The sequence below is a fragment of the Epinephelus moara genome, chromosome 21 (genome assembly GCF_006386435.1).
Source record: "Epinephelus moara isolate mb chromosome 21, YSFRI_EMoa_1.0, whole genome shotgun sequence".
Lineage (NCBI taxonomy): Eukaryota > Metazoa > Chordata > Actinopteri > Perciformes > Serranidae > Epinephelus > Epinephelus moara.
Window position 1 is genome coordinate 16,022,798 of NC_065526.1, and position 27,579 is coordinate 16,050,376.

A 27,579-nucleotide genomic window follows, 5' to 3' on the forward strand; every position below is an offset into this window, starting at 1 on the left:
ATAACCATAAATCTATTTAACCGTGTTCATTGAGTCGAGAGAGGGGTTATGAAAAAACAGAACTAAATGGAACAGATTTATTGGTACCACCCACAACTTTTGACACTGGAAATGCAAATGTAACCTTTCTAATGTGTAACCAACTGAACTACACCGGACTGCTTGATGGAAATGAGACAGTCAGACAACAATATATAAAGTTTCCCTACAGAGACAGACCTTTTTGTTAAAGAATAAAGTCCTTTTTGTTTAAACATAAACAGTCGCGCAATCAATATCACCAAACCCACCAGACTCCATTTAAATAAATGGTAATTTTATCATCGTAAAACACACTTCATTCAGAGTTGACAGACACAAAATATAACTCACAAAACAGTCTTAGTTTGTATTTAAACTGTTCAAACAACCATCCACTCTGGTTTTGTTAAAATAAACCCTTGAATCATCCAGTTAGATGTGAAACAATGCTGGCTCTGTGCACGTTAAAATGACTGTTTATTTAAATGGAGTCTGGTGGGTGAGGTGATGGCGATTTCAGGGCTGTTTCTATTTAAACAAAAAGGACTTTATTCTTTAACAAAAAGGTCTATCTCTGTAGGGAAACTTTATATATTGTTGTCTGACTGTCTCATTTCCATCAAGCAGTCCGGTGTAGTTCAGTTGGTTACACATTAGAAAGGTTACATTTGCATTTCCAGTGTCAAAAGTTGTGGGTGGTACCAATAAATCTGTTCCATTTAGTTCTGTTTTTTCATAACCCCTCTCTCGACTCAATGAACACGGCCACTATTTTTCAATTTCCCAATTGTGAAACCCCGTTACACGGACGATCAGCGAGGTGCAGATGTTCCTCTCCATCACTCCTGAACAGGAAATACAGCGAGAGCTGGACGGAGCAGCAGAGTACTGTCTTTGGTGAAAAAAAAAAAGGTTAAGTATATGTCCGTATGGGGTACGTATCGGTTCGGTATGTATGTTCCCAAAGTGTTTGGTGGAAACACAACTATATAATAACAATCTGAGCCTGTCAGTGGCAAAAACAAACACTTTAGCGGACGTACACTGACCGTGCAAACGTGCCCCAAGTGATTATGTGGCAATCAGCTGGAGCCCTGTCGTTCAGTACTGGACAACATTGTTGTTCCCATTAGAAACTTAGACACAAAAGGTTGAAAGATGCCAAATCATGTACGTATAATTTCTTTTTGTCACTTAAAAATTTCCCCTTAAAATAGTTCAGAGACACAGCTGATGGTTGTCATCTTAAAACCGTTATTTTGTTTCATAAGGATCATCTGCTGTCATATAGGACTCAAAACCCATGTCTCTATCTTCCCGTTTGGTCAAACCCTGGATCTCCTGGTGTGTGCATCCAGTGTCAAGGCTTGTACCAATTCATGGAGCGTCGGAGAGCTTTCTCCCAGCTCTGAACGACGGGGATGTAATCCCGACTTGGGCTGAAAGCACCGCCCTGGGGTACTCCTTTGGGCAAGAATGCCTCGTCTGTGTTCTGCAGCTTCTTCAGCTCTTCCTTGGTCCTCCAGAAGCCTGCAGTGACAGTGGAGGACAGAAGGTAAGCAACATAAATGCCAAGCCTTAAAAAAAGATGCCTGTGTGACACAAGAAGTCCTATAAATTCAGAATGTGGCACTCTGAGTGATACAAATGAGCCTATGCCCCCATCGCTAATCAATGGCTGAAAGTGCTGCAGAATTTTTTTTTTCACATCACCCAACACTACTGGCTGCTGATCCAATAAGAACTAATGGTTCTCAAACACATGATTCACATTATTATTCAGTCATCAGCACCACCTGCTTCTGTCCTGTTATAAAACAACACGGACAAATTCATCGTCTGTGTTTGATTTAATTAAACGCTGACTAATGTATAATAATCTAATTACATAATGTGAATAATTAAATGGGAAACAGGTTACATAACAAAGAGCAGCATTTCAGTTTGCTTCTCCTGCCAGTACCAGGAATAAAAATAGGACTTTTGATCATGACTTTTCAAATGCAACCCATTGTCAGGACAAGGATTTGTGATATTTTTAGAGGAAAACAAGGAATCATATTGAAAGTAAAGAGTAACATTTAAGCGTCTGGTCTGTGTCTAACTGCTTGACAGAGCTGCTTCTCTTCTTTGTGCTGAGCGACATCTCCAAGACACACAGCTTCAAACGACTGGCCAAGAAGAACTGCAAAAATGTTGAGCATTTGAAAAGCATGTCACGTCATGTGCGAGCGTGTGTCTGCGTACCCGTTCCAAGCCCTGCGACAAAAGCAGCCCCTAAACACGACATTTCCAAGTGTTGGGGTCTGGCTACCTTCCTGCCAAACAGGTCTGCAGTCAGCTGCATGACGAAGTCGTTGGCGGAAACACCGCCATCCACCCTGAGACGGAAAGAAAGAAAGATAGCACACTCAATTACATAGAAACTCACTTTACTGTAACAGTATCAGAGAAATATAGAGCTGTAATGCATTGCCAATAAAAGCTGAACTGCATTAGTGGAGGCAGGGTACACAGGAGTCCACTCTGTTACGCCCAGTTTGCTGGCTGAAATCCAAAAATCCTACAAATCAGATACTGCACTGTAAGCTGGGATATCAAAGAGTTGGGAGACGACGACGTGAGCTAAATGCTTACATGACTCTTTTTCATGTGTGCAGCGAGTTTACATTACTACAATGAGATACACTTTAGTGGATTAGGAAAACCGCACCTGATCTTGGTGATGGGAATGTCAGTTTCTCTCAGCATCGTCTCGTAGAGCTGCTTGTTCCTAAAAAGAATAAGTACAAGAGACAATATCACTGACTACGTTTACACACACAAAATATTCTGGTTTTTGCCCTTATTCTGAAAAAGACAATAGTCCTACAAAGCTGTTTATGTGGCTAATGAAAATGAATGTTATTTATCACATTACAATATGAGCACGTAAGTAGTCAGTAGAATGAATGAGAATGATGGTAAGGAAGGTTGAACAGAACAGCTCACCTAAAGGCAATAGACTCCAGAATGGCACGCACCAGATGACTTTTATTGGTTGAAGGTTTGAGGCCCATGAGTGAGGCACAGGCTTTGGGATCATTCAGAGGAGCCTTTGGATGATAAATAAATATATAAACGTGTCAAATATCTCAGTGAAAAACAGACCTGGTTAAAAAAAAAAATCTATAAAATAGTCCTCAAGTGAAACTCAACAGCCTCTGGTCAGCAAGAGTGCAGCTATACTGTTTTACGTGGTTACTGTATATAGCTCCTATTTGTGCAATCATTAGATTTGTAATCACATGCTTATAAACTTAAACATTCAGGACACACTTACAAAGGCCAGATCACAATGGGGGGCAGAGAAAAAAAAAAGAGACACAGAACCATGTTACACAGAGAAAGTAAAAAGGTAAATCCATGCCCGCATTCATTTCAAACTACATGTGCTACAGTGAATATGGTTGTGTGCACGTCTGTATAAAAAAGTAAATACATTTTTTTTTTTTTTACACAGATACACTGACATGCACATTGTACACATCTACCTGCAGGCCGCTGAAGGAAGGAACGAAACACACTCCGTCTGAGTCGCTGACACTATAAGCCATGGCGCTGGTCTCCTGGACGTCAGAGAAGAGCTCTGCAACGACACACGCAGGTTTAACACACTCCCTCTGAATCTGTCAGTCGCTGCTCAGAGTAAAGAGGATTATTTCTTACACACAGACAACTTTCACGGAATATTTCATCCCCTAAATAACCTTTTGTATACTACTTACTCACCCCATGTTACATTGCATCATGGAGAATATTCTTGGTGAACGGAAGTCATGGGCGACCCATATGAAAACGTCTACGTACTAACTCACACAGCTTGTGCAGTATAATCCAAGTCTCACTCCCAGTCGTATGCTCAATACTTCCCAAACAATAATATTTAAAGAAGGAAACTTTTACAGTCTTGTTCAAGGTGGGAACTTCACGTTGTTATGCCACCACGCTGTTCTGTATAAAAGGCACAATCACAGAACGGGGTAACAGAGTTGTCTCGTCTTTAAGCCATTATCGGAGGTAGTAACTGTGTCGAAACTATGTCTGTATGAAATGGACAGCTGGCAGGACGGGATCATGGGAGGCACAGGTGTGACAATTAAATGACGTGTTATTTTTGTGAAGCAAAGCAGGACATTAAAAAAGTAGCTGATAGCAGTTAGCAGCTAACTCAAAAATAGAAGAACAGGAGCTGAAAATGTCCGCTAACTTGGAAAACAATGAGGTCCAGGACACAATAAGACGAACAAATTAACTGTTCAAGGCAGTGGTAGACCAGCAGCTCCCACGTTCAGCAAGTTAAAATGACCGTTTTTGTCAATGGAGTCTGGCTTTGAAGAGTATAAAGATGAGTTCTACTTTAAACACGGATAACTTGATTCCTGCATTTTGTTTTTGATGCAATACAACCTCATAAAACCTTTCACCTACCTGCCAACATTCTTGTGAATAAGATAAAAAAAGATGTTATCATCGGAGTGACTGTACACTACTTATTGCTCACCCAGCTCCTGTGCCCATTTGATGGCAGTGCCTGTGTCTGCTGCGTTGCCCTCCGCCAGATACACCACCTCTGAGCCGATCTTCCAGCCCACCAGAGGATACAGACCTGCAGAGAGGAAACTTGTAATGTGGCTGTATGGACACATCTGGATAGAATAATCTTAAAATTCTTGTGCATCTCGCCTCACCTGCTACGGATGTATGTGGTTGGCTCCCGGTGTTGATGTCCATAAAGGTGCCTGTTCCCATAGTGATCTTGACATCACCAACGTCAAAGCAGCACTCTCCAAACATGGCTGCCTGCTGGTCCGCCATCTACGGCAGAGGGACAGAGGGCATGTGTTGTGAAAACAAAATGGTAGAACAGGTTTAGTCTCATCTGAGCAGCACTGGAAACACCTACTGTGTCTAATAATCCAAGTTTGACTAAGAGGAAGACCCTGTGTGAGTAAAAAACTTCAATGTGTCACTATTCAAACAAGGCATCTTTCCACCAGGAATTCTACTTTGTGTTATGTTCTCGTCCTGCCACACATTCCCTGATGATGATTAACTACATAACTTGGCTTTCTTTGCCTTTTACAGCACAGTGTGAGTCACAGTGACTTGGACACGCCGGCATGTTTTTAAATCATAATCACACAGATAACAGAGTGTGTTGTTGACTACTTACCACTGACATGATGGGAATGGACACTCCAAAGATGGACGGGTCTGTGGAACCAAAGTCATGGCTGATGCATCGTGAGGAAGAAACCAGAGACAATGCATCATCTCACACACTTCATTCACAACATCACATAATTGCAATGATTACAAATATCATGTCACTCATGAGTGGAAATCTTCGGCATATGTATTAATTTTGACACTATGTTGAAGGTATACTAAGACAGAATTGTCCCCTTAATACAAAGCACTTTTGACCTGAAATGTATTCAGGTTTAGAGGTTTGAGGAAGTACAAGTTTACAGTATTTGGAGAAGTCGAAGAAAAAAAAAAAGGATGACAAAAAAAAAAAAAGATAGTTATGTGACGCAAAATTCACTTTTTTTCCTCATTTCTGACTCAAGTAATCGTCTTGCAGCAGCTTAGATGAATCTCACAATCACATGGGTGACTCCCAGATTAAGACACACTGACTTTAAGTGTTACATTACATCTGACATCTGGGTAACAAATCAACAATTGTGGAATACTATGTAAAGTACACTTATGGCAAATGCAATAAATGTATGCTTTTATATCAAAGGAATACTCCTCCAAAAGATCATTTGTATATCAATTACTCACCCTGTCTTATGTTGACTTTGTGAGGAAAATTTTGTTTTTTTCTTACATGCCTCCACAGTGAACAAAGCATCCAAAAAATGCAAACATTATCCATGAACTTAAGTCTTAGGCAACCACAGTTAACAACAGCAAAACTATATCAACACAGCTGTTTGGTGCAGTATAATCCAAGTCTGATTTATCCACTTGTACGGTCAGTACTTCCCAAACAATATTTAAAATACTTCTACATGAACAGTCTTGCACACAGATTTGTTTTAAATAGTAAGGTTTCAGTACAAATGCATATGTTTGGGGAGTACTGAGGATATTACTGGATAAATGAGACTTTAGGAACCTTTTACACTCCTGTTCAAAGCGGGCATTTCAAGTCTTTATTCCACCGTGCCATTCTGTATAAAAGGTACAATCACAGAATGGGGGGACAGAGTTGTCTCGCCTTTACGCCAGCATCAGAGGTAGTAATAGTGCCGAAACAATGTCTGTATGAAAGGGACAGCTGGCAGGACGGGATTATGGGAGGCACGGGTGTGACATTTTAATGACGTGTTATTTGTGCGACCCACCGCAGGAGATTTAAAAAGTAGCTGTTAGAAGTTAGCAGCTAACTCAAAGAAGAAGAATAGCGGCTGAAAATGTTCACAACAACAACAATGATGCCCAGGAGCTCCTTTCCCTCCAGGCAGAGGACGAGATCAGCCACCATATAACAGTGACAGGAAATTATTTTCATTGCCATGTTGTGCCATTGTTGTTGTCTGTAAAGTGCTGTCAACGTGAACAAGTTGTGTGAGATTTGTAAATGTATGTAAAGGATATTTGATTTATTTTGCTGTGGTTAAACATGACTCCCTATGACTTCAACTCATCAAAAGTTTTTTCCAGAATTCAAAGTCACGTGGGGTGAGCAACTGATATACAAATGATCATTTGGGGGTGAAATATTCCTTTTAAAGACTTTTACTGGCTAAGACATGACTCACGTGCCACATGGAATTTGAAGGAAATGGTTACTCACCCTGTATCTTCTACTTTAGGGAAAATAGAGAGAGGCAGCGAAACTAGAGAGCAGAGAAACCCACTCCAGCACATCTGTGAAAAAAGGTCACATGACATTGATATGAAAAAACAAAACAAACACCAAAAACAGAAATAAAAAGTAAATGAACACTACACACACCATACCTGATAGGAGTCGAAAATTCCTGTTGCACTGGCATTAGAGTAGTCTGTGGCATGGACCTTCCCTAAAACAGGTTCGGTGACATAAATAAAAACAATCAGAAAATGTAAAACCACAAAAAACTCCTCCTCTCCCACTGGGGTTAGCTAAAACATTTCAGCCAATCAGTGATGCAGCAGGATTGGAAACACAAAGAACATTTTGTGCAGGATTTTTAATCCTGTTAGGCGGTCTGGCAGTGTAAAATGCAATCGACTGGACAAATGATACATTCCTGAGCTTCACATAACAAATACCACACACACCTTTTGTGAGTTTGAACAAGAGCCAGGTGTCTATTGTTCCGAAGCAGCAGTTACCCTCAGCTACTGCTTGACAAACCTGAAAGAATGAAGATGATAAGGCTGAAAAGAGAAGTAAAGGTGAAAGGATGTGGTGATAATCTGATACAGACTCTGCCATCTGGGTACAGTGGTATGCTTTGGTTTTTCCATCTGGGAGGCCTGATCTAGGTTTGAGTTGAAATGGTTTAAATGTCAGCCACACACACACCCACACACACACACAAACACACACCTGCTTGCAGTGTGTTAGGACCCAGATGAGGCGGAAGGTGACATGTTGAGTGGAGAAGACGATAAGACTTGCTGCAAGTGACCGCTTCTCTCTGGTCACGAAGTAGACCGCCTTCATCGCACCATGGATTGTCTACGGTTGTTGTAAAAACAGTATGAAGGGACATGATAGAGTTGCTCGTTGTTGAACTAAATTTTTACCAAGACTGCACTCAAGTAAGAAGTTCTAGTCCTTCATCTTGTCTCTTAAAGGAATACGTCACCCACAAACTGGTCTTTTGAATATCAATTACTTTAAAACTTTTCTCACACACACACAAAGTGAAAAGGGTCAGTGTTTAACACCACCTAAACTGTATGAAAATATGGTTTTACAAACTCTCACACAACTCATGCAGTATAAGCCAAGTCTAATTTATTTCAGATTCACCAAAGTCAGACAATAACACAATCTACTGATCGAGGCAGCGGTAGACCAGCAGTTTCTGTGATAGCGAGGTAAAATCCCTGTTTTTGAAATGGAATCTGGCTTTGAAGAGAGCATGGATAAGTTTCACTTTTAGTTTAGTTCCCGGTCTGAAAGGGCTGACTGTCTGGGAAGTACTGAGCATACAACTGAATAAACGAGACATGGATTATAGTGAATGAGTTGTGTGAGAGTTTGTAAACAGATACAGTTTTGCTGTTGTTAAATGTGGCCGCCTATCACTTCAATTCATCAAGACTTTTCCCATGGTGGCATTCACAAATTTAACATAACACAGGGTGAGTAATTCATATACAAGTGATCATTTTGTCTGTGAAGTATTCCTTTAACTTCCAAACATACTCACTAAAACTACATGACAGGCAGAGATGCAGTCAAAGACTCACCTTCATTGTGCAGGATCTGTTCCAGGACTTCACCAGGTCTGCGGACCTCTGATCCTGCCAGCTGATGAAGTTATGGAAAGGAACCCCAGTTCTCCTGTCAAAATAAAAGAGAGGACGTAAAATGAACCTGAGATGGAAACAGGATGGAGAAAAAGACTATACGAAAGCAGGTTAAACAGGTGTGCTACAGCAGTTCTCAAGTTTGCCTACAAGTTATGTGGGCTTCTTTGGAGGTAACTTGATTAATATAATTCATTAATTTTACCTGTCCCATGTTGTGAAGGTGCCTCGTTGGGTGGAAATGCCCAGGGCTTCTATCTGATGCATTTGTACCTCTGCATCTACATCATGAGCAGCACAGGCACACACATTAACATGGTTGTGGTGAGGAACAGGAGGAGATTTTTGAAACGGAGACTCACGTAGGGTAGGGCTGCAACAATTAATCGATTAGTTGTCAACTAATCAATCATGAACTAATTTGATGATTGTAAATCTTAAATGTGAATATTTTCTGCTGTCTTTACTTCTCTATGACAGTAAACTGAATATCTTTGGGTTGTGGACAAAAGAAGACATTAGAGGACACCATCTTGCGTGTCATTCTTCACCATTTTCTGACATTTTATAGACCAAACTAATCAATTAATTATGAAAATAATCAACATATGAATCAACAACAAAAACAATAGTTAGTTGCAGCCCCAACATAGCACTTTACTGTATGCTTTTTGAGGACAGACACAACTTTCCCAAGTTAATAATTTTCTTAACAAAACCAAGACAGAGTTGAACAGAATGGTGATATAACAACTTGAGCCTTGTCAACTATTAAAAATGACATGCAAAGATATTTTTTTCTATACCAGGAAACAAAAGGGTTTCTAATGTAGTGTGGACAAAACAGCCTTTCATATGTCACCATAAAGTAATCCATTAAAACCACAAAACAGGATGAAGCCTCGAAAATAAACAATGACTTATATCAACACCTTTCTGACAAGTATGGTGTGCCTATTAAGGGTGATTGCAGTGCTGCTATTTGGATTTCACTGAGCAGTAGCCAGGTGTAAATAAATTAGTCGCATCTCAGAATATGTTTGTCAGCCTTAAGTTGTATTTGTTCTCTTTGAAAAAAACAAAATGGGCATTTAAACATGAATTAAAGTACTAACAGTATTTTCTCAAATAGGCATTTGTCAAAGGATGTGCCTATTCTCATGAATAATGACTCACATCCAGTCAAATTCCGTGGAATGGCTGTAGATAGATGTTGCAACAGGAAATTACGCGACTGTACCTTGCACAGCTCCCTTGACCACAGTAATAAACCCTTTCCACAGTGCATCTGGGTCCATCTCCACGTATCCAACCTCTGGATACAGGGGAGCAATCTGGAGAAAGTTTAACCAAAAGAACAAGCACAAAATCAGCCTCAAAATAATTGAGTAAGTTTGTGTTTGTGTCACACATAGACTGATGCAAGTGGGTGATGCGCTTGAGAAATGTTTAAACCAAAAGGACAGCGAGAGGAACATGGGTACCTTGGTAGTGCATGATCCTCTGATTGTTGCCTCCTTATCATAGACGTGACATCTGATTGACGTAGTTCCCACATCCACCGACAAAATGAAGGTCTCCTTCTTGAATCCGTTCCTCTGACTCCCCATTGTAGAAACGTTTATCCTACTACTCCTCAAATCAGTCCCACATCCTCCATGGTCAGCTCATATTGGTGCTGTTTACACCCTGTATGGATGACCTGACCTGATAATGCCTTATCTGCACCAGGTGAAACGTCGTGTTGTTTCTGCAACTCAACCTTTGCACAGCCAGTTCTTCAAAACCCAGTTCCAGTTCTACCTGTTTGAGTAAAGTGTCAGCTGCTTTAATGTCACCAGTATTTAAATGTACCAGCCGTTGGTAATGACATGATCTCAGGTTCACTTCAACAACGCGACTTAATGTGTATAAACTAGGGTTAGTAAATTATGCACGTAAAACTGAAGCTAAGAGTTAACACAGCGCTATATGGAAAAACAACGTGACGATGCTCAGTTATTCTTCAAGTCAGATTTACAGAGATTAAAGTCGGCTCTGGTGGAGAGCTGAAACACATAACTGTAAATGGGAGTTGACCAACTCAACCGTGTAGTTAACGTTAAGCTAATTGGCTACTTAGCTAACTAGCTGTCACAAAATGAAATTTGAGCCGTTATTTGCTTCAAAAAACTCCCAATAATGCTTCTTCTCTCTTAAAATCAACCGCTGCGACCCCATATTTACCGAAGTTGTGCTCATAGCAGTCAAGTCCATACACCAGTGTCGGCGGGGAGAATCCGAAAGTAAGTTGTTGTCGCTGAATCGCATAAACTGATACCCCCGCCGGCCTCCGTAGTACAGTACGCATGCGCAGTGTAAAACAGCCGCATGTGGATGTTTTTAGCTGAAAAAACGTGTGCTCACATTCACCGGCTACAAGAAGCTACATCTGCTTGTAATTTTTGGGTGCTGCAACACGAACCATGGCAAAGACAGACGTAAGGACTACGTTACTTTACATTTAAATAAACCAGGCTCCAACGCGCACTGAGTAGATTGTTTCATACTAACTGCTGTTTGGTCTTATTAGCTGCAAACTAACAAGCTAACTGTTGCTTAGCATGTGAGTACTCATTCATAGTAACGGCATTACACGTAACTCGTCATTATAAAATAGTTCTCAGTTGACTTATCTGGTTAAATAAAGGTAAAATATGAACACTCGTGTAGGGCTAATTTATTGGTCGACTGGTTGACTAGTTGATTGACAGAAGTTACCTTAAAATCAATTTTGATAAACAGTTGAAAGTTTTAGTTATCAAGGCATAATACCAGACCTAGTTTAAGGAGTTTGAGAGTAGACAGAGCAGACTCTACCTGTTAAGGAGACTCAGGTCCTTTGGAGGACAGGGGACACTCCTGAGGACCTTCTATATGACTCTGTGGTGGCAGCAGCCATCTTCTATGGAGTGGTTTGCTGGGGCAGCAGCATCTTGACAGCTGACAAGAAGAAACTCAACAGACTGCTAAATAAGGCCAGCTTTGCCCTGTGATGCTCCCTCGACCCGGTGGTGGTGGTGGGAGAAAGGAGCATGATAGCCAAGCTATCGTCCCTTATGGACAACATATCCCACCCCATGCAGGACACTCTTGACAGCACTTGGCAGCTCCCTCAGTGACAGGCTGCTTCACCTGTGGTGTCTGAAGGAGAGATACTGCAGGTCCTTCCTGCTGTTGTCAGACTTTATAACCAACACTGCTCCCATAGTAGACCACACATACTAAAACCATGGACATTCAATCATTGCTCATGTGCCATATCTGTATTTGGATAAACTGCAAATTTCCCCACTTTGGGACAAATAAAGGATAATCTTATCTTATCTTATCTTATCTTGTATTAACTACATTAATAATTTGAATATTTTGGTTTGTCAGACAACACAAGTGATTGGAAGACATAACCTTGGGCTCTGGGAAATGGTTATGGGCATATTACAGTGTTTTAAGCGATGTTAATGAGAAATCTTAAACAAAAAGACAGTTCAATTAATATTGTAAATAAAGTTTGGTTGCAGCCTTGCTCACACGAACACACAGTCACACAGGGTCATAACTTGACAAATGTATTTGTCTTTTTCAGGCTAAAGCACGCAAAAGACGAAGCAAAGCTGTCACAGATGAAGTTGTAGAAGAAGAGGACAGCGCTAAAACTGGTAAGTCATTTCTTTTAAACAACTGGGAATCTACACTAAACATGACTGTTTGGACGTAATAAAGACAACGTTAAATCATTCATGGTTGTTTCAGAAGGACAGACAGAGACTGTCTCTCCAAGACAAGAACAAGTCGGGACAGAAGAGGATGCTCCCAAGGAGGACCAAGATGAAGATGGTATTGCAAACACATACACATGATGTCTGATTGAGAGTCTGAGCTGTGCCAGTAACAAAGCTGCATCTTTAGATTCTCAGATGGACACTGTCATCGAAGTTAAAGGAAATGTGTCCACTGTGACTGTATCCTGGGACCAGAAGACGGCAAAGAAAACCAATGGAAGTGATCAGATGGTGGATAGTGGTAAGGATGTTTACAAGAATCAAAACCCACTGTTGCATCACATTCTTCTTCTGCTTCTTATTTCTATTTTCAAAATTACATGTCTTTAATCATGTATGAATTACACTTACTGTCATTTGTTCCTAATCAAATGTGTTTCTTGTCATTTAAGTTTAAGATGTAATGTTAGACTGTATTTAAATATGTGTGTTGAGACCAAAAGTGGCCGCGCATTGTTCAGTTTTAAAGTGATGCTCCATTTCTTTAAAGGGTGACTTTGGCATTTTTTAACCAGGACCCGATTTTCCCACGTTTTTGTGTATTGAGAAAGACTGCCGTGGTCAGCCGCAACGAAACAGGTTGCAATGTAACCACATGGGGAACTTGGCAGTCAGTTTACACCACATGGGGAATTTTACAGCTTACATCCACTAAAAGTGATTGTTTGTGCCACTGACAAACTCAGATTGTTATTCTCAGTGTCTGAAAACATTATGGAAGGATCCCTACAGAGATAGACCTTTTTGTCATAGAACACTATCCTTTTTGTTTAACTAGAAACAGCCCCAAAATCACCATTGCCAAACCCACCAGACTACATTTAAATTAACAATAATTTTATCATTGTAAATCCCACTTTGTTCAAAGTCGACAGAAACAAAATAAAATTCACAAAAACTGTCTGTGTCATCTTTCCACTGTTCTAACAGCCACTAACTCTGGTTTGATTGAAACAAACCATCAATTCGCCCAGTTAGATGTGAAAATAGGCTGGCTCTATGCACGTTAAAATGACTGTTAATTTGAATGGAGTCTGGTGGGTTTGGCGATAGCGATTTTGGGTCCGTTTCTGGTCAAAAAAAGTATCTTATTCTTTGACAAAAAGGTCTAACTCTTTAGGGAGCCTTTCCATAATGTTGTCAGACACTTTGAATAACAATCTGAGTCATTCGGTGCCAAAAACAAGCACTTATAGTGGACGTAAATTGATAGTGCCAAATGTCCTGAGAGGTCACATTGCAGCCTGTTTCGCCGCTGCTAACTTGCTCAGTACTGGACCAGTTTCAAAAATTGCTGTTCTCATCAGTTCCGTAGATGCAAAACATGAAACATAGAGTACAGGCTAAAAAAAACACTTGAATTAACCTTTAAGCTTGAATGGAGGCTGCAAAGAAAATGGCATTACTGGTTTTTAGTCTTTAAATTGAATCATGACTCAGAATATCTCTTCAGCTGATGCAGTTGGCTCCACAGAAGACGCTCCCAATGAGAGTGCAGAGACAGAGATGAAGCAAGAGATCCAGGAATCTGGAGGTACTGCAAATACGACACCACACAAAAGTGTCTTAGTGAAAATCTGAGCGGTGCCAGTGATAGTGCTTTCTCTTTAGAATCTCAGATGGACGTTGTCGCTGAAAGTACGGACAGAGTAACTGAAAGCCTGGAAAAGGAGAATGAGGAGGGAGAGAACAATGATGTTGAAAAGGAAACCAACGGAGGTGAAGAGATGATTGTTGAAAAGAAAGCAGGTAAGGATTTTCAAAGAGTGTCAAGTAGTTATTTATTCCTGTCTCTGTCCTACTCACACAAAATCATCACAACTTTTCACAGCAGCAAAAGATGTGTAATGGGGATGTGTCTCCTCCTTGCGCTGTAGCAATGCACCTTGCACTATGCACAAAATGTTAAAACTCTAAACTGTAATTAAAATTGGCAGTATGTGCTGTGGCTTTTAATGTTCTACCAAATTGTCTTTGGAAAGGGAGTTTTTCATGCTCTGCAGCCTTCAGACACTAGGAAGTCAGTCTCTCTGATTTTACCAAAAAAGTAATGCAAGGTTTCACATTTTCCACAATTTGTTAAAATGTCATAAAAACTGCTTATAAATTGTCTTTCAACAGGTAATTTTGAGACAAGATTGGCTCGCTGTAAATACTACTGTAAACATTTCCGTAATATCTGAGACATAATTTACCTGATCTTTGTGAAATTAATTTCAGAGACAAAGTAGGGCTGTACTTTTTTTTTTTTTTTTTCTTATTCAATCTTGATTTTGGCTTCCCACAATTATATAAACATGATCAACTGCAATATTGACATTTAAAATGCATGCTCCACTTACAGAAAACTCTAAGCACTTGCTAAATGGCAGCTGTCATGTCGCTGTGTGCACACCCTGCAGCAGCAGCTCTTGAAAAACTTTCCTGAACATTGTGGCTGCAGTTCAGAGTAGAAGACTGATATAGAACAGAGAGCAGACAGGCAAAACAAAAATTAGATGTACCCAGGTGTACCTAAGTTCATGTTAAAATGCCAAACTTTAAAGCAAAAATAAACATGTTTACAGCCTGGTACAGAAAGTGGTTTGGTCTCTATAGCTAATTTCAACATTCATGACAACTATACAGGGGGTGAATTTTTATGTAACTCACCTGTTTACATTTAAAAGGTACACATATTTAAGGGTGGGGTCGCTTGAATGACTATCTGCGAGGTGTCACCACAGCCCGCGAGTCAAATCCTCCCTCTTGTCCAGATACAGTCACTTCTAGCCACAAACCAGTGGGTGACAACACGAGGCTGTATCCATTATTTTACACAGTGTATGATCATTATACGTTGTTTGTTAGTATTATGGATTTAGACAGCATTAGACTTGTGTCTGTGCCGCAAAGTAACACAACTAACTTGTTCAAACACCTGAAAAAACACCACAAACTACAGTACGATGAATGCATGAAGGCCAAGAGGACTAATGTTGCTACTGTTACCTCACAGAATCTTCATGCTTGTCCAGCATCAACTTAGACATCCATAACATCCTGTCCGCCCAGCTCCCAAAGGCAGACTGAAATAACAACACTCACATTCCATTTGGCCAAAGATGTGTGTAAAATAAACACCTTACTTCGAGGCGATGCACTGAATTCAGGTGAAGAAGAACCTTATACTCTGAAGCAAAAACATAGGAATGTAGTACAACATGGAAGTGAAAGCAGCGCTCTGTTTATTTAAATGTCAAGTGCAATAAAGATATTTTGTCCCCAAATTCAATGAATAATCGTGATCTCAGTTTTGGTCATAATAATTGGGATTATCATTTTGGCCATAATCATGCCGCCCTACGTCAAAGATAAATGTAAATTACATCTGAATCTTAGTGATGGGCTGGTAGGACTAAATAAACAAGGAGAGACAAGACCCCTACACTCCGTCTGCCATTTGTGCTTAATTTTAGTTATGACTCAGTTATAACATTTTCTTTCGGTTGCAGCAAAAAGGAAACTGAAGGCACGCTCTACTGCTGAGACCTCCGCATCAAAGAAAACTAAGGTCATCAGTGAAGGTATGACGCTTTCAAGACAAAGATCAATGAGGCAGATTACGTATCATGTCTTGAAAAACAGCATTAAGTCTTAATGATGGGTGTTCAGGACCAAAAAAGTTAGGAGAGACAAGATTTCCTGCACACCATCTGCTATTTGTACTGACTTCTTTTCTATCAGTTGCAGTAAAAGGGAAACAGAAGAAACACTCGACTGCTGAGACCTCCCCATCCAAGAAAACCAAGCCCGTCAATAAAGGTATGACACTTTCAATGCTGTTGTTCAATGGGTGTGTAGGACCAAAAAAGGGGAGACAAGATTTCCTGCACAGTCTGCTTTTTGAGTTGACTTGTGTTTTGTATTTATGACATAGTTAAAACATTTTCTTTCAGTTGCAGTAAAAGGGAAACAGAAGCAACATGCTGCTGTTGAGACCCCCCAACCAGAGAAAGAGAAATGTATCAATACAGGTATGAACTTAAAATAATACAGAAAGCTAAACGCTTTGTTCTGTAAGGTGCCTGATATATTTGTGCCCTCACACATTTAACTGTCTTATTTTGTTGCAGGTTTTTGTCTTTTTGTTGGCAACTTGGATAAATCCAAAAAACGTGCAGAAGTCGAAGATTCGTTAGCAAAGTACCTCATGACACAAAGTGTCCTGGTCAATGGCATCAGAGTAGATCAGTCCAGGTGAGTTTGTTCTTTAACTTAGTTTTTATTGTGAGGGTGCTGTGGGCAGGACATCGTACGCTAACATGGATCTCATGGTCATGGAAACCCCGGAAAGGATGTGGAATTAGAGGAACTAATACTAATACTAGTAATTGTCCGTGGATAACCTTCCGTGTAATGTAACGTAAACGTGAAATTATTTCCTGTAGCTGTTAGGTGACATCTGGTTTACCGTCACGCAAAGGTCACAAATTCCATGACTTTAAACTCGACTTCACAAAATCTGAAAAGACTTGAGACTTGACTCGGACATTAACACCAATGAGTGGTGGACTTTTGACTTGAATTAAATACTTGATATCTTCCCCCAGGCCCAAAGATTAAAATGTATGATATTTAACAAACAAAATTGTTTTACTGTGCAGTTGTTAGAAAAATGATATTGTTACCAAAGATAATTTTGTTCGCGAACAAAACCTACCAGCGGTCAGAAAAAAACGAATTACATTAAGTTAAACTTGCAGATCAAAAATTACAGACAGAGACACAACAAATTCCAACTTCATTTGACGTTGCACAAAGAACGGTCAGTAGACGCTAATGTTAACACAGTAATCAAATATGTTGCTAACGTTAGGTTAACAACTAAGTAACTCTTTAAATAAAGTTGATTTAACAACTTAAATCTTCTAAAAATGGCATTACATTTGGCGAAGAGCACATTATGACTTGTTTAAGACTGGAAACTCAAAGTTTAGGACTTGGGACTTGTTAGTATTGATTGGGGATTTGATTCGTGACTTGCCTGGCTTGATTTGACGCTTGAGTTGCAAAGACTTAAGCCCAGTTTAGACCAAAGATTCACTACGAGACAAAACATTTTTAGAACGTTGCAGAGAAAAGTTGCAGAGGTGTGGACTGGCTGGTCTGAGCTTGACTCAATCTGGCTGATGGTGTCACATGCTAGCCTGGTGAAACCATCCTGATCTCGCGAGCTCACGTTCCATTTAGCTCCGCAGATCAACAGCCAGTCGACTTGTAGTGAAGTCTGCTGGTCAAGTCAAAATGACCACAGAGAGCATGTTCGCTTGCTGCAGTCGAGTTTGAATGTGATATGTTTAAATAACGCCAGGCAAGTGGGGCAAGATAAATAATGTGATAGTGTGATTCAACGCTTCCATACACGTGCCTCACACTATTTTTAAATGGTACCATATTTGTGAGATGTTGACATGGGTTAGGACGCTCAGTTGTCCCTTGAAGCACCAGTGCACACTTCAGTTTTGTTTTAACTGTTCTGAAAGTAGAGTGTGGTAGTTCGAAGGTACGGAGCAGATTAACTTATGGGCCAAACTGTTGACTGTCACTCCTCCACTCTGGTAGCTCTACTGCTCCCTGTCTGTGGACCACTTATGATCATTTAACATTTGTACTATACCACATAAGTACTATACAGTTCTGTTTGTGTTATATATTGTGAGTGGTCATGGAAATTTCATTATGGGTCCTTGAAAAGTCATGGAAATGTTTCTAAAATTTGTCACTCGACATTGATTGTCACATTTACTTGGAATGAATGTTGCTGCTACTTAAAATACTAAATTAACTCAAAGGTAATGTTTTGCTGTTGTAGAAAATTTGCATATGTAGATTTGGCCTCAGAGATGGACTTGACCAAAGTCTTGAAGTGTAATGGAGAAATGCTGGATGGCAAGCCAATGGAGATCGCCAGAGCAAGGGTCGTAACTAAGGAGATTGTGAAAGCTTCAGTTGAGGACCAAAAGGGTAACTCAGCTGAATATAACAGTTTCATTACACATTTAAGTTCTATGTTTTTTTTTCTTTATTAACTGCTAAAACAATGGACTAATGACGAGATGATCTGAGAGTTTTTAACATTACAAAGTCCAAGGAGATTGAAAAAGATTGAATATCTGACTTGAGGACTGTCCTGATTTCAGAAGCCAAAGATGGAAAATGTTTGTTTGTGAAGAACATCCCGTACTTGGCAACAAAAGACGACATTCTCAATATCTTCCGCAAGGCCATCAACGTGAGGTTTCTTGGTGGATCTGAGAGGCCAGAGAAAGGGTGAGAGTTTTAAAAACCTGCATCAAATGGACAGTTGCATGTTGTTTGAAGATATCAGCTGTAGAGATGTCTACCTTCTGTCCTATATAATGGAACTAGATGGCACTTGGCTTGTGGTGCTCAGATTGCCATTTTTGGCGTATTGAGCACGACAAGCTGAGTGCCATCTAGTTCCATTATACTGGAGAGAAGTCAGACATCTCTACAGCTGATATCCAATACTCAGCAACTCACACCAAAACAATCTAGATTGATAAAAATATGTATATTAGATTTTGGGGTGAACTGTCCCTTTGGGGTTCCCTTCATAAATATACAGATGTATGCAAAACAAGCGTTATTAATTATATTTAGTAATGCCATGGGTATGATGATTGTTAAAAATAGCAGTATGCATTTGTTTGATATTTGTAATCCATAGTGAATGAAATGTCCTCTTTTTTCAACAGCGTTGCCTTTGTGGAGTTTCAGAATAAAACTATTGCTAGGAGACTATGGCAGCGAAAACAAGGAGTCCAGCTCCAAGGCAGAATTTTGACTGTGGACCGTATTGGAGCAACAGTCACTAAAGGTAAATCACTAGATATTTCATTTACTGTCCATACCTGATATGATAGTATAGCTATTGAATTGTTTTCTTTTTTTCTCTTAACATCAGTCAACTAAAGGAATACTCCGTCTGTTTCTTTAAATCTAGATTTGTAGATTAGATGCGTTGACAAAAGGTTTCTCCTTTTTCTCACAGCTGCAGCTCCTCCAAATAAATCCTTATTTGTGCATAATTTGCCTCCTGATGTGAAAAAGAAAACCCTCAATAAACTCTTTCAGAATGCCACAAATATCAGCTTACCTAAGCACGAGGGCAAGGCAAGGGGGTACGTACATGTACACTGGCTTACTTGTTATTGTTTTTTCCCCAATGAAGAAAGTATTCGACTAATCTCAAGAAATATCTGTAACCCTTTGCAGGTTTGCATTTGTCATGTTTGCAAATTTGGCAGAGGCTAGAAAGGCCTTGGAGTCGACCCAAGACGTAAAGATTGGCAAAAAGCTGATCAGAGTACAGTTCGCTGCAATGAAAGCAAAAGCAGAGACAGAAAAAGGTATGTGGGATTGTTCATGTCATATTATTCATGTAGGTGTTCCCTGTCATCTAATATTTGATCGCAAAATAATCTCAAGTGTTTCTAAAGTCAGTTTGAGTCATGATCACGATGTTTTCTCCCCCTCTTTAGTCAAGACAACACTGATTGTGATGGGCCTTTCTGAGAAGACAACCGCAGAGACTCTTAAAAGTGTTTTTGAAGGCGCTGTGAGTGCAAGAATCAGTGTAGATAGAGACACAGGAGTTTCAAAAAGGTGGGTAGCCCAAAGTTAACCTTTTATTGTCATAGTTATAAAGAGCTGAAGGTCCCGCTCCACTCCAAAATGTGTTTTTCCTCTGTTTACGTGCCCTAAAATGACTTGCAGAGTTTGTCACTCGAGAGGTGATGTCAGTGCACTTCCCCAAAATCTGAGATTCAAATGTATCCTGGGCAAACTACATTAGGCACATCACTAATACAAAAGCCAGTCACTGTTTTTTTTCCACTTATGCCAGAAAACCATGTTAAACAAAATATGAATCATATCAGAGTATTGTCACATACTTTAAATCGTGTCTAGAGGGGGACTTAAATGTTTTTTTAGTTATTCTGGAAGCCTGCTTTACACTGACTTGTGTCACATTACATGTTTCCCAGGTACGGTTTTGTGGACTTTGATAGTGAAGACGCTTGCAAAGCTGTCAAAGAAGCCATGGAGGACTGTGAGATAGACGGCAGCAAAGTGACTGTGACTTACGCAAAAATGCCTGGCGCAAACCGTACAAGACGCCCCAGCAAGCCACGTCGTGGACCGATCTTAGGTCTGGCGGCTGACAAAGGTGGGCGGAAAAGCAGAGGCAAAGGTGGACACGGCAGAGGAGGTAACTATTTGAGTTTAATTTGTGTATCAAAGTCTCATTGCAGTTGTATTTTTCCAAATCATTTGGCAGGGAGTAAAATCTGATATAAATGTAGATTTTGAGCTGCACTGATTATTGTATTTTTTTTTATATTAACAATCGATTAAATGACCTCTAGTGATGTGAAAGGGTTGGTTATATTGATGAACACAGAGAATTATGTTTTTCTTTTCCTTTTATTTTCTGTAAGCTCCATAAACAGCACGAGACTGTTACTCTTTGCCTTTGAACTGACTTTGGTTTTTGGCTGTTTTGGTTTGATGGTTTTTGAGTAAAAATAATATTTTTTTTGTTCCAGATAAAGGACTTGCAGCTCGCATGCCAAAGAAAGCTGTTAAAATGCTGGGAAATAACAAGTCCTCCACCCCCGAATGTCCTCCGTTCATTCCTCTGTAAATGAACCACAGGAGTGTTTCCTAAATGATCACAGCTGCCAGTGGATGACAAAGTAGCTCGTGTGACAGTTAATGGTTGCAGTTTAAAACCTGTGGGTGATGTTATGAAGCGGTCGCCGTTGCACCAAAGCTGCGTGATTAGGTTTCGAGGAAACATTGTGGTTTGCCTTAAAATAAGATTGTGACATATATCGAATGACATACGTTGACATACTGTTGTTAAAATAACCCTATGTTGACTTTTGGTTTCACACGGGACATGAACACCAGTCTCCTGGATGAAAGTCAAGTGCTTGTTGGACTCATCACGGGGATGAAAATGATGTAATTGTATGGCTCCTGTAGACTTCATCGGACCTAATGGATCAAATTGTGATAGTGAAACGAGTCATTTTGGTGGCGTTGTGATGCTCAAAAAACTGTTTCTCATTTTCAGAGGTCTCTTCCCCCATGTTAGTCTATGGGAAAAAATCTTTTTAGGCCCGATGGCCCTGAAATCATAGTTACACCGTTTGCCCACTATGTCAAATTAGCTTCAAAGTCCTGTGCATTTCCTGGTGGTCCCCCAAGAAGTTTTTTTTTTTTTTTTTTTTTAAATTGTCACAACCACAACCCTTGCAAATTTGAACCGTTACATTATCAGGATTTGATCCATTCTGTGTATGTTGTTTACCCCAGAGGTCAGAGTAATTTAAATTGAACTTTTTGGCTTCATGTGGCACTAAGGTACTTTCAAAGAAATGTACAGGCCACCTTCTCTAACACTATGTCCAATGCTTCATCTGCTGACCTCCTCCTTTGCTCCTGTATTAATTATAATGGCCACTAGAGGTAGCCGCCTAACAAACTGGATACAGCGTTGGTGATAGGGCCCAGTTCATTCCTATTAAAGTCACTCAGTGGCACATTGGTTCTGCATTCCGCTGACTGAGCCAGCGACCTCCAGTTTACTGCTCCATTAGTGTGATTGGGGATAAGATAATTCAATTGTGTGGCTCTGTATCCACTAATGTAAACTAAATTAGTATCCACTAACTCACAGACATCTCTTTTCCCATGTAAGTCAAAGGGAAAAAGTCTTTTTGGGCCACATGGCAACATGTGACGGACCCAGAAGTTGTCATTCCACTGTTTGGCCACTATGAAAATTGGCTCCCTGGCGCCCAGTAGCTCAGTGGGTAGAGCGGGCACCCGATGCACCAAGGCAGCGTCCTTGCTGCAGCAGCTTTGGGTTTAATTCCAGTATGCAGTCCTTGCTGCATGTCATCCCCCCTCTCTCTCTCCTTCATGCCTCAAACTGTTCTGTCCTTAAAGGCAAAAAAAGCCCAAAAAATAATCTTTAACAAAATAATAGAAAAAGAAAAATGGCTTCAAACCCCTGAATACATCCCGGTGGTCTGGTGAAGTCTCACTTGGTGTGTGCAAGTGTGTGAAATGTGTACAGTGCTGTTAGTCCTACCTGATGGTAGGACAGGAGACACCTTGTAATTTAATCTGTTCTATTTTGTACTTTAAATCAATAATTTCATGATTGTTATTAAAACACACGAAAGAACACTGACTTGTTGGTTAGATTTATTCCTGATATGAAAATAAAAATACCTTAAAACCACACCAGCTGTGTCTTTTGAGTTTTGTTGTAACATCTGTGATAAAGTCCCAAAAGGTTATCCCAGGACTTGATGAAATCTCAGCCAACTCACACACTATTTCTTCTCTGCCACTGACCTGAAATAACACCAGTCCCACAGCTAAACATCCCGTACTCTCCAACCAGTGGGCGCCCATTACTAAATCTTGCATTGTTAGGCACAGAGGCAGTAAAAAGGAGAATGGAGGATAGGCCTACATGTAGCCTGTCTCTCTTCTGCTTCTTGCACATGTCGCTGCAGCTCCCCGAGTGTTTAGTGCAGAAATTGGGGCCCAAACACGGTGTCCTTTAGTGACCTCACATCCTGTTTTCCCCACTTCCTTCTGAATGGACCGGTTTGGGACGGTCCGGTGCCAGCGCAGCGTGGATCTGTGTTGTGTCGGCGCGTGTCTTCAGACACACGTGAAGATCAACAGTGTTGCACGGCTGCAGAGGGCACGCGGGCAAACTGGTAACGCAACGCTTCACTCACCTGACTATGGAACGTGTCATGCATTGACAGAGAAGCGGAGAGGCATCGGTAAGTTAATGCACATGAGTTATTGACACGGTGTTTGTATAGATTGTTGTTCTATGTGATGTGATAGTAACTGCGCTTGATCCTCAGTTACTATTTGGTGCGATCAGGTCCAGTGTTGTAACTGTGTGCAAATGTTTGTGTTCCCCTGTGCAGGGACACGTCTAACTTAACAGTTTTCGGGTTTAAAGCGTGTCCTTACCAACATTATACCAACAGCACAGGAGCTGATTAGTGTCTTTAAAAAGTATCCACCATCTGTGTTTTACTATTTCACAACTTTGAATCACCAGGGTGTCTACAGGTCCTTAAAAAGTCCTGGAATGTCTTGAATTAAGTTTTCTTTAACATAAGGCTGTAAAAGGTCTTCAGTTGTTGAGTTCAGATTTACAATCACTGGACAGACCGAAGAACTGCAATATGAAATAGCATTAATAAGCACATTATACTTAAACTCACCCAACTGTTGCTTACTTGAAAAGAGAACTTCCACATGTGTCACACACACACATATGATGTGTATTTCCATTGCAGGTTTGGTCGTAAATTTAATATAAAGTGGTATTAAAAAGGTCTTAAAAGTCTTTAACTTGGTTATATTTGTAGACACCCTGATTACGTAGGGTTTAATGGGATTTGCAGACACTTACAACATTTGTAGGTGTGACAACTCTAATCTGAATTTACATACACAAACACACTGCAGGAGTGCAGTATGGGTTCTGTGTAACTTTACTTGTGTTACATAAAGTGACTATAACTGCAGTTCGTTGTGTCACCCTGTGTTGTAATGTGACAATAAATAATGAACCTTGAACCTTAAGCACAAAAAACAGTGGCTGAACTGGCTCCCTGAAGGCAGTATGTAGTGGAGGCACCTTTTGCAGCAGTTACAGTTGAGTCTGTGCAGATAAATTTGCTCATCTGGAATCTGTAATGTGTAAACTTAGGTATAAAGTGCTGTCCAGTTGAAATAGACAGACGGATGTAGGCATACTTTATTGACACAACTTTGAGAAAGTCTTATGTTACAGCAGCAGACTATTTAGGCATTGCACAAAAGCAGTAAAAACACAGTAGTACACATTAATATATCTATCAGTGTCAATAGAAAAGAAATCCTCAGCACAGTGGTTCCCAACCTCGGAGTCCTGACCCCCACCATGCGTTGCAAAGGTTCACAGGGGCAACGGCATCATGACTTTAAGGGATATCTCATAATTTCTTTCATTTCTGTTAAGAAAACTAAATGAAATTCCTATTTTTTTTTAGTTCATTCGTTCATTCGTGTTACATAACCGGTTATCTTGTTGGGGTTCGCAGGGGAGCTGGACCCTGTCACTAGGCGACAGGGGTACACCTGGACAGGTCACATAGAGACTGACACATAGAGACAGACAACCATTCACACTCACATTCACACCTACGGTCACCAATTAACCTGCATGTCTTTGGACGGGGGGTTTGAACCGGGAACCCTCTTGCTGCGAGGCAACAATGCTAACCACTGCACCACTGTGCTGACGTTATTTAACTTTAAAATGTAAGAAAATCTCACAGCATAAAGGCACAATGAAGACCAGAACACAAGCTATGATCACAGAGCCTTCACTCTCTGCTAAACAGCTTCGTCCTGCATTAGAGTACGTGAGCTATTAGAACAATAAAATGATAACAACAATAAAACTTCCTGTAGTTTGCTATTTTTCACTTTTGAAGCTGAACCAGTCTGAAAGAGAAAGCACTCCAGTGTCTGTCCAGTAGGAGGTGGAGAGGGTGGACAGGATTATGCCTCATGGATAACGGTTTGTTCAGTGTCCTTTTCCTCTCCACCACAGCTTTAAATGTTCCTGATTTGTAGTGGGGACCCTGCCTTAATTTCAGGATTGGATTGAAATCTGGACTCTCCTTTGGCCGCTCTAGGACTCTAACATAGTTGTTTTGAAGCCAGCCCTGCGTAGCTTTCGGTTTATGTTTGGGGTCTTTGTCTGCCTGGGAAATAAATCTTATCCAATGTCCCGGACTGCAGCAAGTTTTCAAACAGGGTTTCTCTTTATTTTTGCTGCATTTGTTTTACTGCCTTATTTCCTTGAACCTGCGGTGGAGAAGCATCAGCAGCACTATGTGATGCTGCCACCACCGTAAGCCCTCACGGCGGGTGACACTGCTCCTGGTTTTAATATGATGGGAGAAAAGGAAAAAAGCCCAAGAAGTGTTTTTTTTACTAAACTACCTCATACATGATGGTGCTTATTAAGGAGTAAGGTCGCTCTGACTGGGAGTCAAACATTACTGAAGGTGTGACAGTTATTGAACAAAAACATGTGAGCACAGTGCAAAGGTTTTCATGCATGACAGCATTTCTGCGCTGGATCGTTGCCTAACACAACACCATATCACCTTAATGACTTGTTCTCACTCTGTGCGGATAAGTTGAGTTGTTAGGTTACGCTCAGTTAAAATCCTACAGATTGGACATTACATTGAATATAGTCAATGCAGTCAAGCCAAAATGAGGCCGTACTTCAGTCTCCATCTTGAGTCTGTTTTCTTGTTATCACCAGAGGCTTTGACCACAGTGCCTGTTCATGTGGCTGCCTTGAAGGTAGGTAGGTGTTGCGGTTCACTCAGGTTGTTACTTGCAAGAGATCTTCTTTCTCTCCAGCTCATTATTTACAAAGTAGATATGTTTTTTCCCTAATTCAGTCTTTATGTCTAATGCTATACAAACACACTCCACTTCTTCTGTTCGTCTCCAGTGAGGAATAATGACCTGCTCTATACAAAGTAAATGAATCACTGACTTCCTCTCCCCGTTTGGGCTTTGTTTTTGCCTCAGAAGTCATAAAACTGAATTGACCGAGATTGAATTTGCGACATCTTTGCTGACCAGACAGAGTCGGCAACGTCTGTGATAAGAAAGCCCCAACCAAGTAAAGTAAAGTTAATGAAGCTGATCTCTCTTTCTTTGCAGCTGTTGCACTTCTGACAGAATGAAGATGAGAGAGGGGAAGATTATAAACCAGGGTCTGGAGGATGAGATGGTAAATATCACTTCCAATTTTAATGCTTCTTTCACCATATAATTGTCTTTTCTAATGAACAGTGTATCATTAAACGCTCACCTTTTGTGTTGTAAAAGTGTGATTTTGACGTGTTTGGCGGGAAATGGAGGATGTCAATCAAAAAACATAACTAGAGAATCGTAGTATGTTGCCTTTAGAGGACATAAGTCATTTGTATCAGTGTAGATTAAAATAAAAAGCAAAGATGGCTGAATTCCATTTAGCTGCTTCAGTTTCAGGGTCCTGGTACTCTCCATGCTGACTCACTGTCACACTGCCATGGCTTACTGGAACACTTGAATTTTTACTGTGACAAATCAAAATGTCTGCTTTGGTAAAGGAAGACTTGGCAGATTTTCAACCAGCTTTGTATCATAAAAATGCGGGTAGTGTGTGTAAATTATCCGTGGTAAACTTCCCGCCATCTTACCAGCAGCCAGATCTCCCTGCTCATCTCTTATGTCAGATCCTCTCAATGATGTGTTTCGCGTCATCCGATGGGCTTTCGCTGGCTCAAGGGCAGTTGCATGAACTACAGATTGTACTTCCTCATTTCAGTCAAAAAAAACTATAAGTTATCCTGTAAGAGGAAACTTAAGCAAAAGAATATGTGTGAGGTAGTAGTACCCCAAATACAGGTATAATACATAAAAATATCATCTTAAAAAGCTCTTTGTTGACAAGATTGACCCAAAAAACTTAAGAAAAGACACCACTTATATTAGATAGGTGTACATAGACTGGAAAAAACTGCATAGTTATGCTGCTGTTGGCTCACAGAACATCTGACGTTGGGGTGCACATTCAAACACAGTATCCAGGGAGCTGTTTCTTAATTGTAGACATGGTGGATGTGCAGTTCTCAGGTGGTTGTCAGATGTTTTTTTCTGTAAAAAGGAATTATTAAAAGAAAACGTTACAGCTCTGTATAGTGTTAAACAATAATATTGATAAAAAATAGTATTAGTAAATTAATCTTTTAACTCACATCTTGGGTGCATCCACTATGTAATTAGGGTCCGGGCAGCTAAGCTGCCAGGACACTATTGTAATCCTAGGTATTCTTCTCCTTCTTCTTCTTCTTCTTCTTCTTCTTCTTTCTTCTTTCTTCTTCATACTTCCCATGGGTGAAAACTCACCAAACTTTGCACAAAGGTCCAGTCTCATGCCAGATATCCTCAGTTGTAAACTCAAGCCAATAGTCCTGATGGTGGCGCTACAGCAAGCGTCTAAAGTTCAAAACTTTGAAAATTCATAACAAATCAA

General features: G+C 40.3%; 3 protein-coding genes across 6 annotated transcripts in view; 2 read left to right on the forward strand and 1 right to left on the reverse strand.

The window, feature by feature from the left end:
* Positions 1 to 216: 216 nt before the first annotated feature.
* On the reverse strand, positions 217 to 10,885 carry gk5 (glycerol kinase 5). Its single transcript, XM_050032778.1, has 17 exons — positions 10,774 to 10,885; positions 10,032 to 10,350; positions 9,788 to 9,881; positions 8,753 to 8,828; positions 8,488 to 8,581; positions 7,616 to 7,747; positions 7,345 to 7,420; positions 7,042 to 7,103; positions 6,875 to 6,948; positions 5,237 to 5,297; positions 4,752 to 4,878; positions 4,565 to 4,669; positions 3,555 to 3,649; positions 3,013 to 3,116; positions 2,735 to 2,794; positions 2,269 to 2,402; positions 217 to 1,551 (listed from the first exon to the last, which is right to left on the reverse strand). The coding sequence occupies exons 2-17, from the start codon at positions 10,155 to 10,157 to the stop codon at positions 1,382 to 1,384; spliced, it is 1,590 nt and encodes a 529-aa protein (XP_049888735.1). The 5' UTR covers positions 10,158 to 10,350; positions 10,774 to 10,885; the 3' UTR covers positions 217 to 1,381.
* An 8-nt stretch (positions 10,886 to 10,893) lies between these two features.
* On the forward strand, positions 10,894 to 22,687 carry LOC126382724 (nucleolin-like). Of its 3 annotated transcripts, none has more exons than XM_050032774.1 (18): positions 10,895 to 11,027; positions 12,173 to 12,245; positions 12,340 to 12,423; positions 12,496 to 12,609; positions 13,822 to 13,902; positions 13,980 to 14,117; positions 15,863 to 15,934; positions 16,095 to 16,172; positions 16,307 to 16,384; positions 16,484 to 16,607; positions 18,223 to 18,374; positions 18,551 to 18,680; positions 19,130 to 19,251; positions 19,426 to 19,555; positions 19,650 to 19,783; positions 19,916 to 20,039; positions 20,423 to 20,646; positions 20,984 to 22,686. In XM_050032774.1, the coding sequence occupies exons 1-18, from the start codon at positions 11,013 to 11,015 to the stop codon at positions 21,079 to 21,081; spliced, it is 1,971 nt and encodes a 656-aa protein (XP_049888731.1). In that variant the 5' UTR covers positions 10,895 to 11,012; the 3' UTR covers positions 21,082 to 22,686. The 3 variants fall into 3 exon arrangements, with proteins under 3 accessions (XP_049888733.1, XP_049888731.1, XP_049888732.1); XM_050032775.1 differs by having other exon boundaries at positions 12,343 to 12,423; XM_050032776.1 differs by lacking the exon at positions 16,095 to 16,172 and having other exon boundaries at positions 10,894 to 11,027; positions 20,984 to 22,687.
* Positions 22,688 to 23,005: 318 nt separating this feature from the next.
* Positions 23,006 to 27,579, forward strand: part of LOC126382722 (polyamine-transporting ATPase 13A3-like) — a 38,224-nt gene continuing 33,650 nt past the window's right edge. For both annotated transcript variants that reach the window (XM_050032769.1, XM_050032770.1), the window contains exons 1-2: positions 23,006 to 23,251; positions 26,223 to 26,292. In XM_050032769.1, coding sequence (XP_049888726.1) covers positions 26,242 to 26,292 — 51 coding nt within the window. In that variant the 5' untranslated portion in view covers positions 23,006 to 23,251; positions 26,223 to 26,241. The remainder of the gene's footprint in view (positions 23,252 to 26,222; positions 26,293 to 27,579) is intronic.

What these genes read in the sequence shown, in the direction of transcription:
- gk5 (XM_050032778.1), bottom strand. Translation starts at nt 10,157, where the DNA reads ATGGGGAGTCAGAGGAACGGATTCAAGAAGGAGACCTTCATTTTGTCG. An exon ending in ACCTTCACAACATGGGACAG is followed by an intron (nt 8,582 to 8,752) that starts GTAAAATTAATG and finishes TTATTTTGACAG; the next exon opens with GAGAACTGGGGTTCCTTTCC. An exon ending in ATTCCCATCACCAAGATCAG is followed by an intron (nt 2,403 to 2,734) that starts GTGCGGTTTTCC and finishes TTTCCGTCTCAG; the next exon opens with GGTGGATGGCGGTGTTTCCG.
- LOC126382724 (XM_050032774.1), top strand. An exon ending in GACACAGGAGTTTCAAAAAG is followed by an intron (nt 20,040 to 20,422) that starts GTGGGTAGCCCA and finishes CATGTTTCCCAG; the next exon opens with GTACGGTTTTGTGGACTTTG. An exon ending in AGGTGGACACGGCAGAGGAG is followed by an intron (nt 20,647 to 20,983) that starts GTAACTATTTGA and finishes TTTTTGTTCCAG; the next exon opens with ATAAAGGACTTGCAGCTCGC.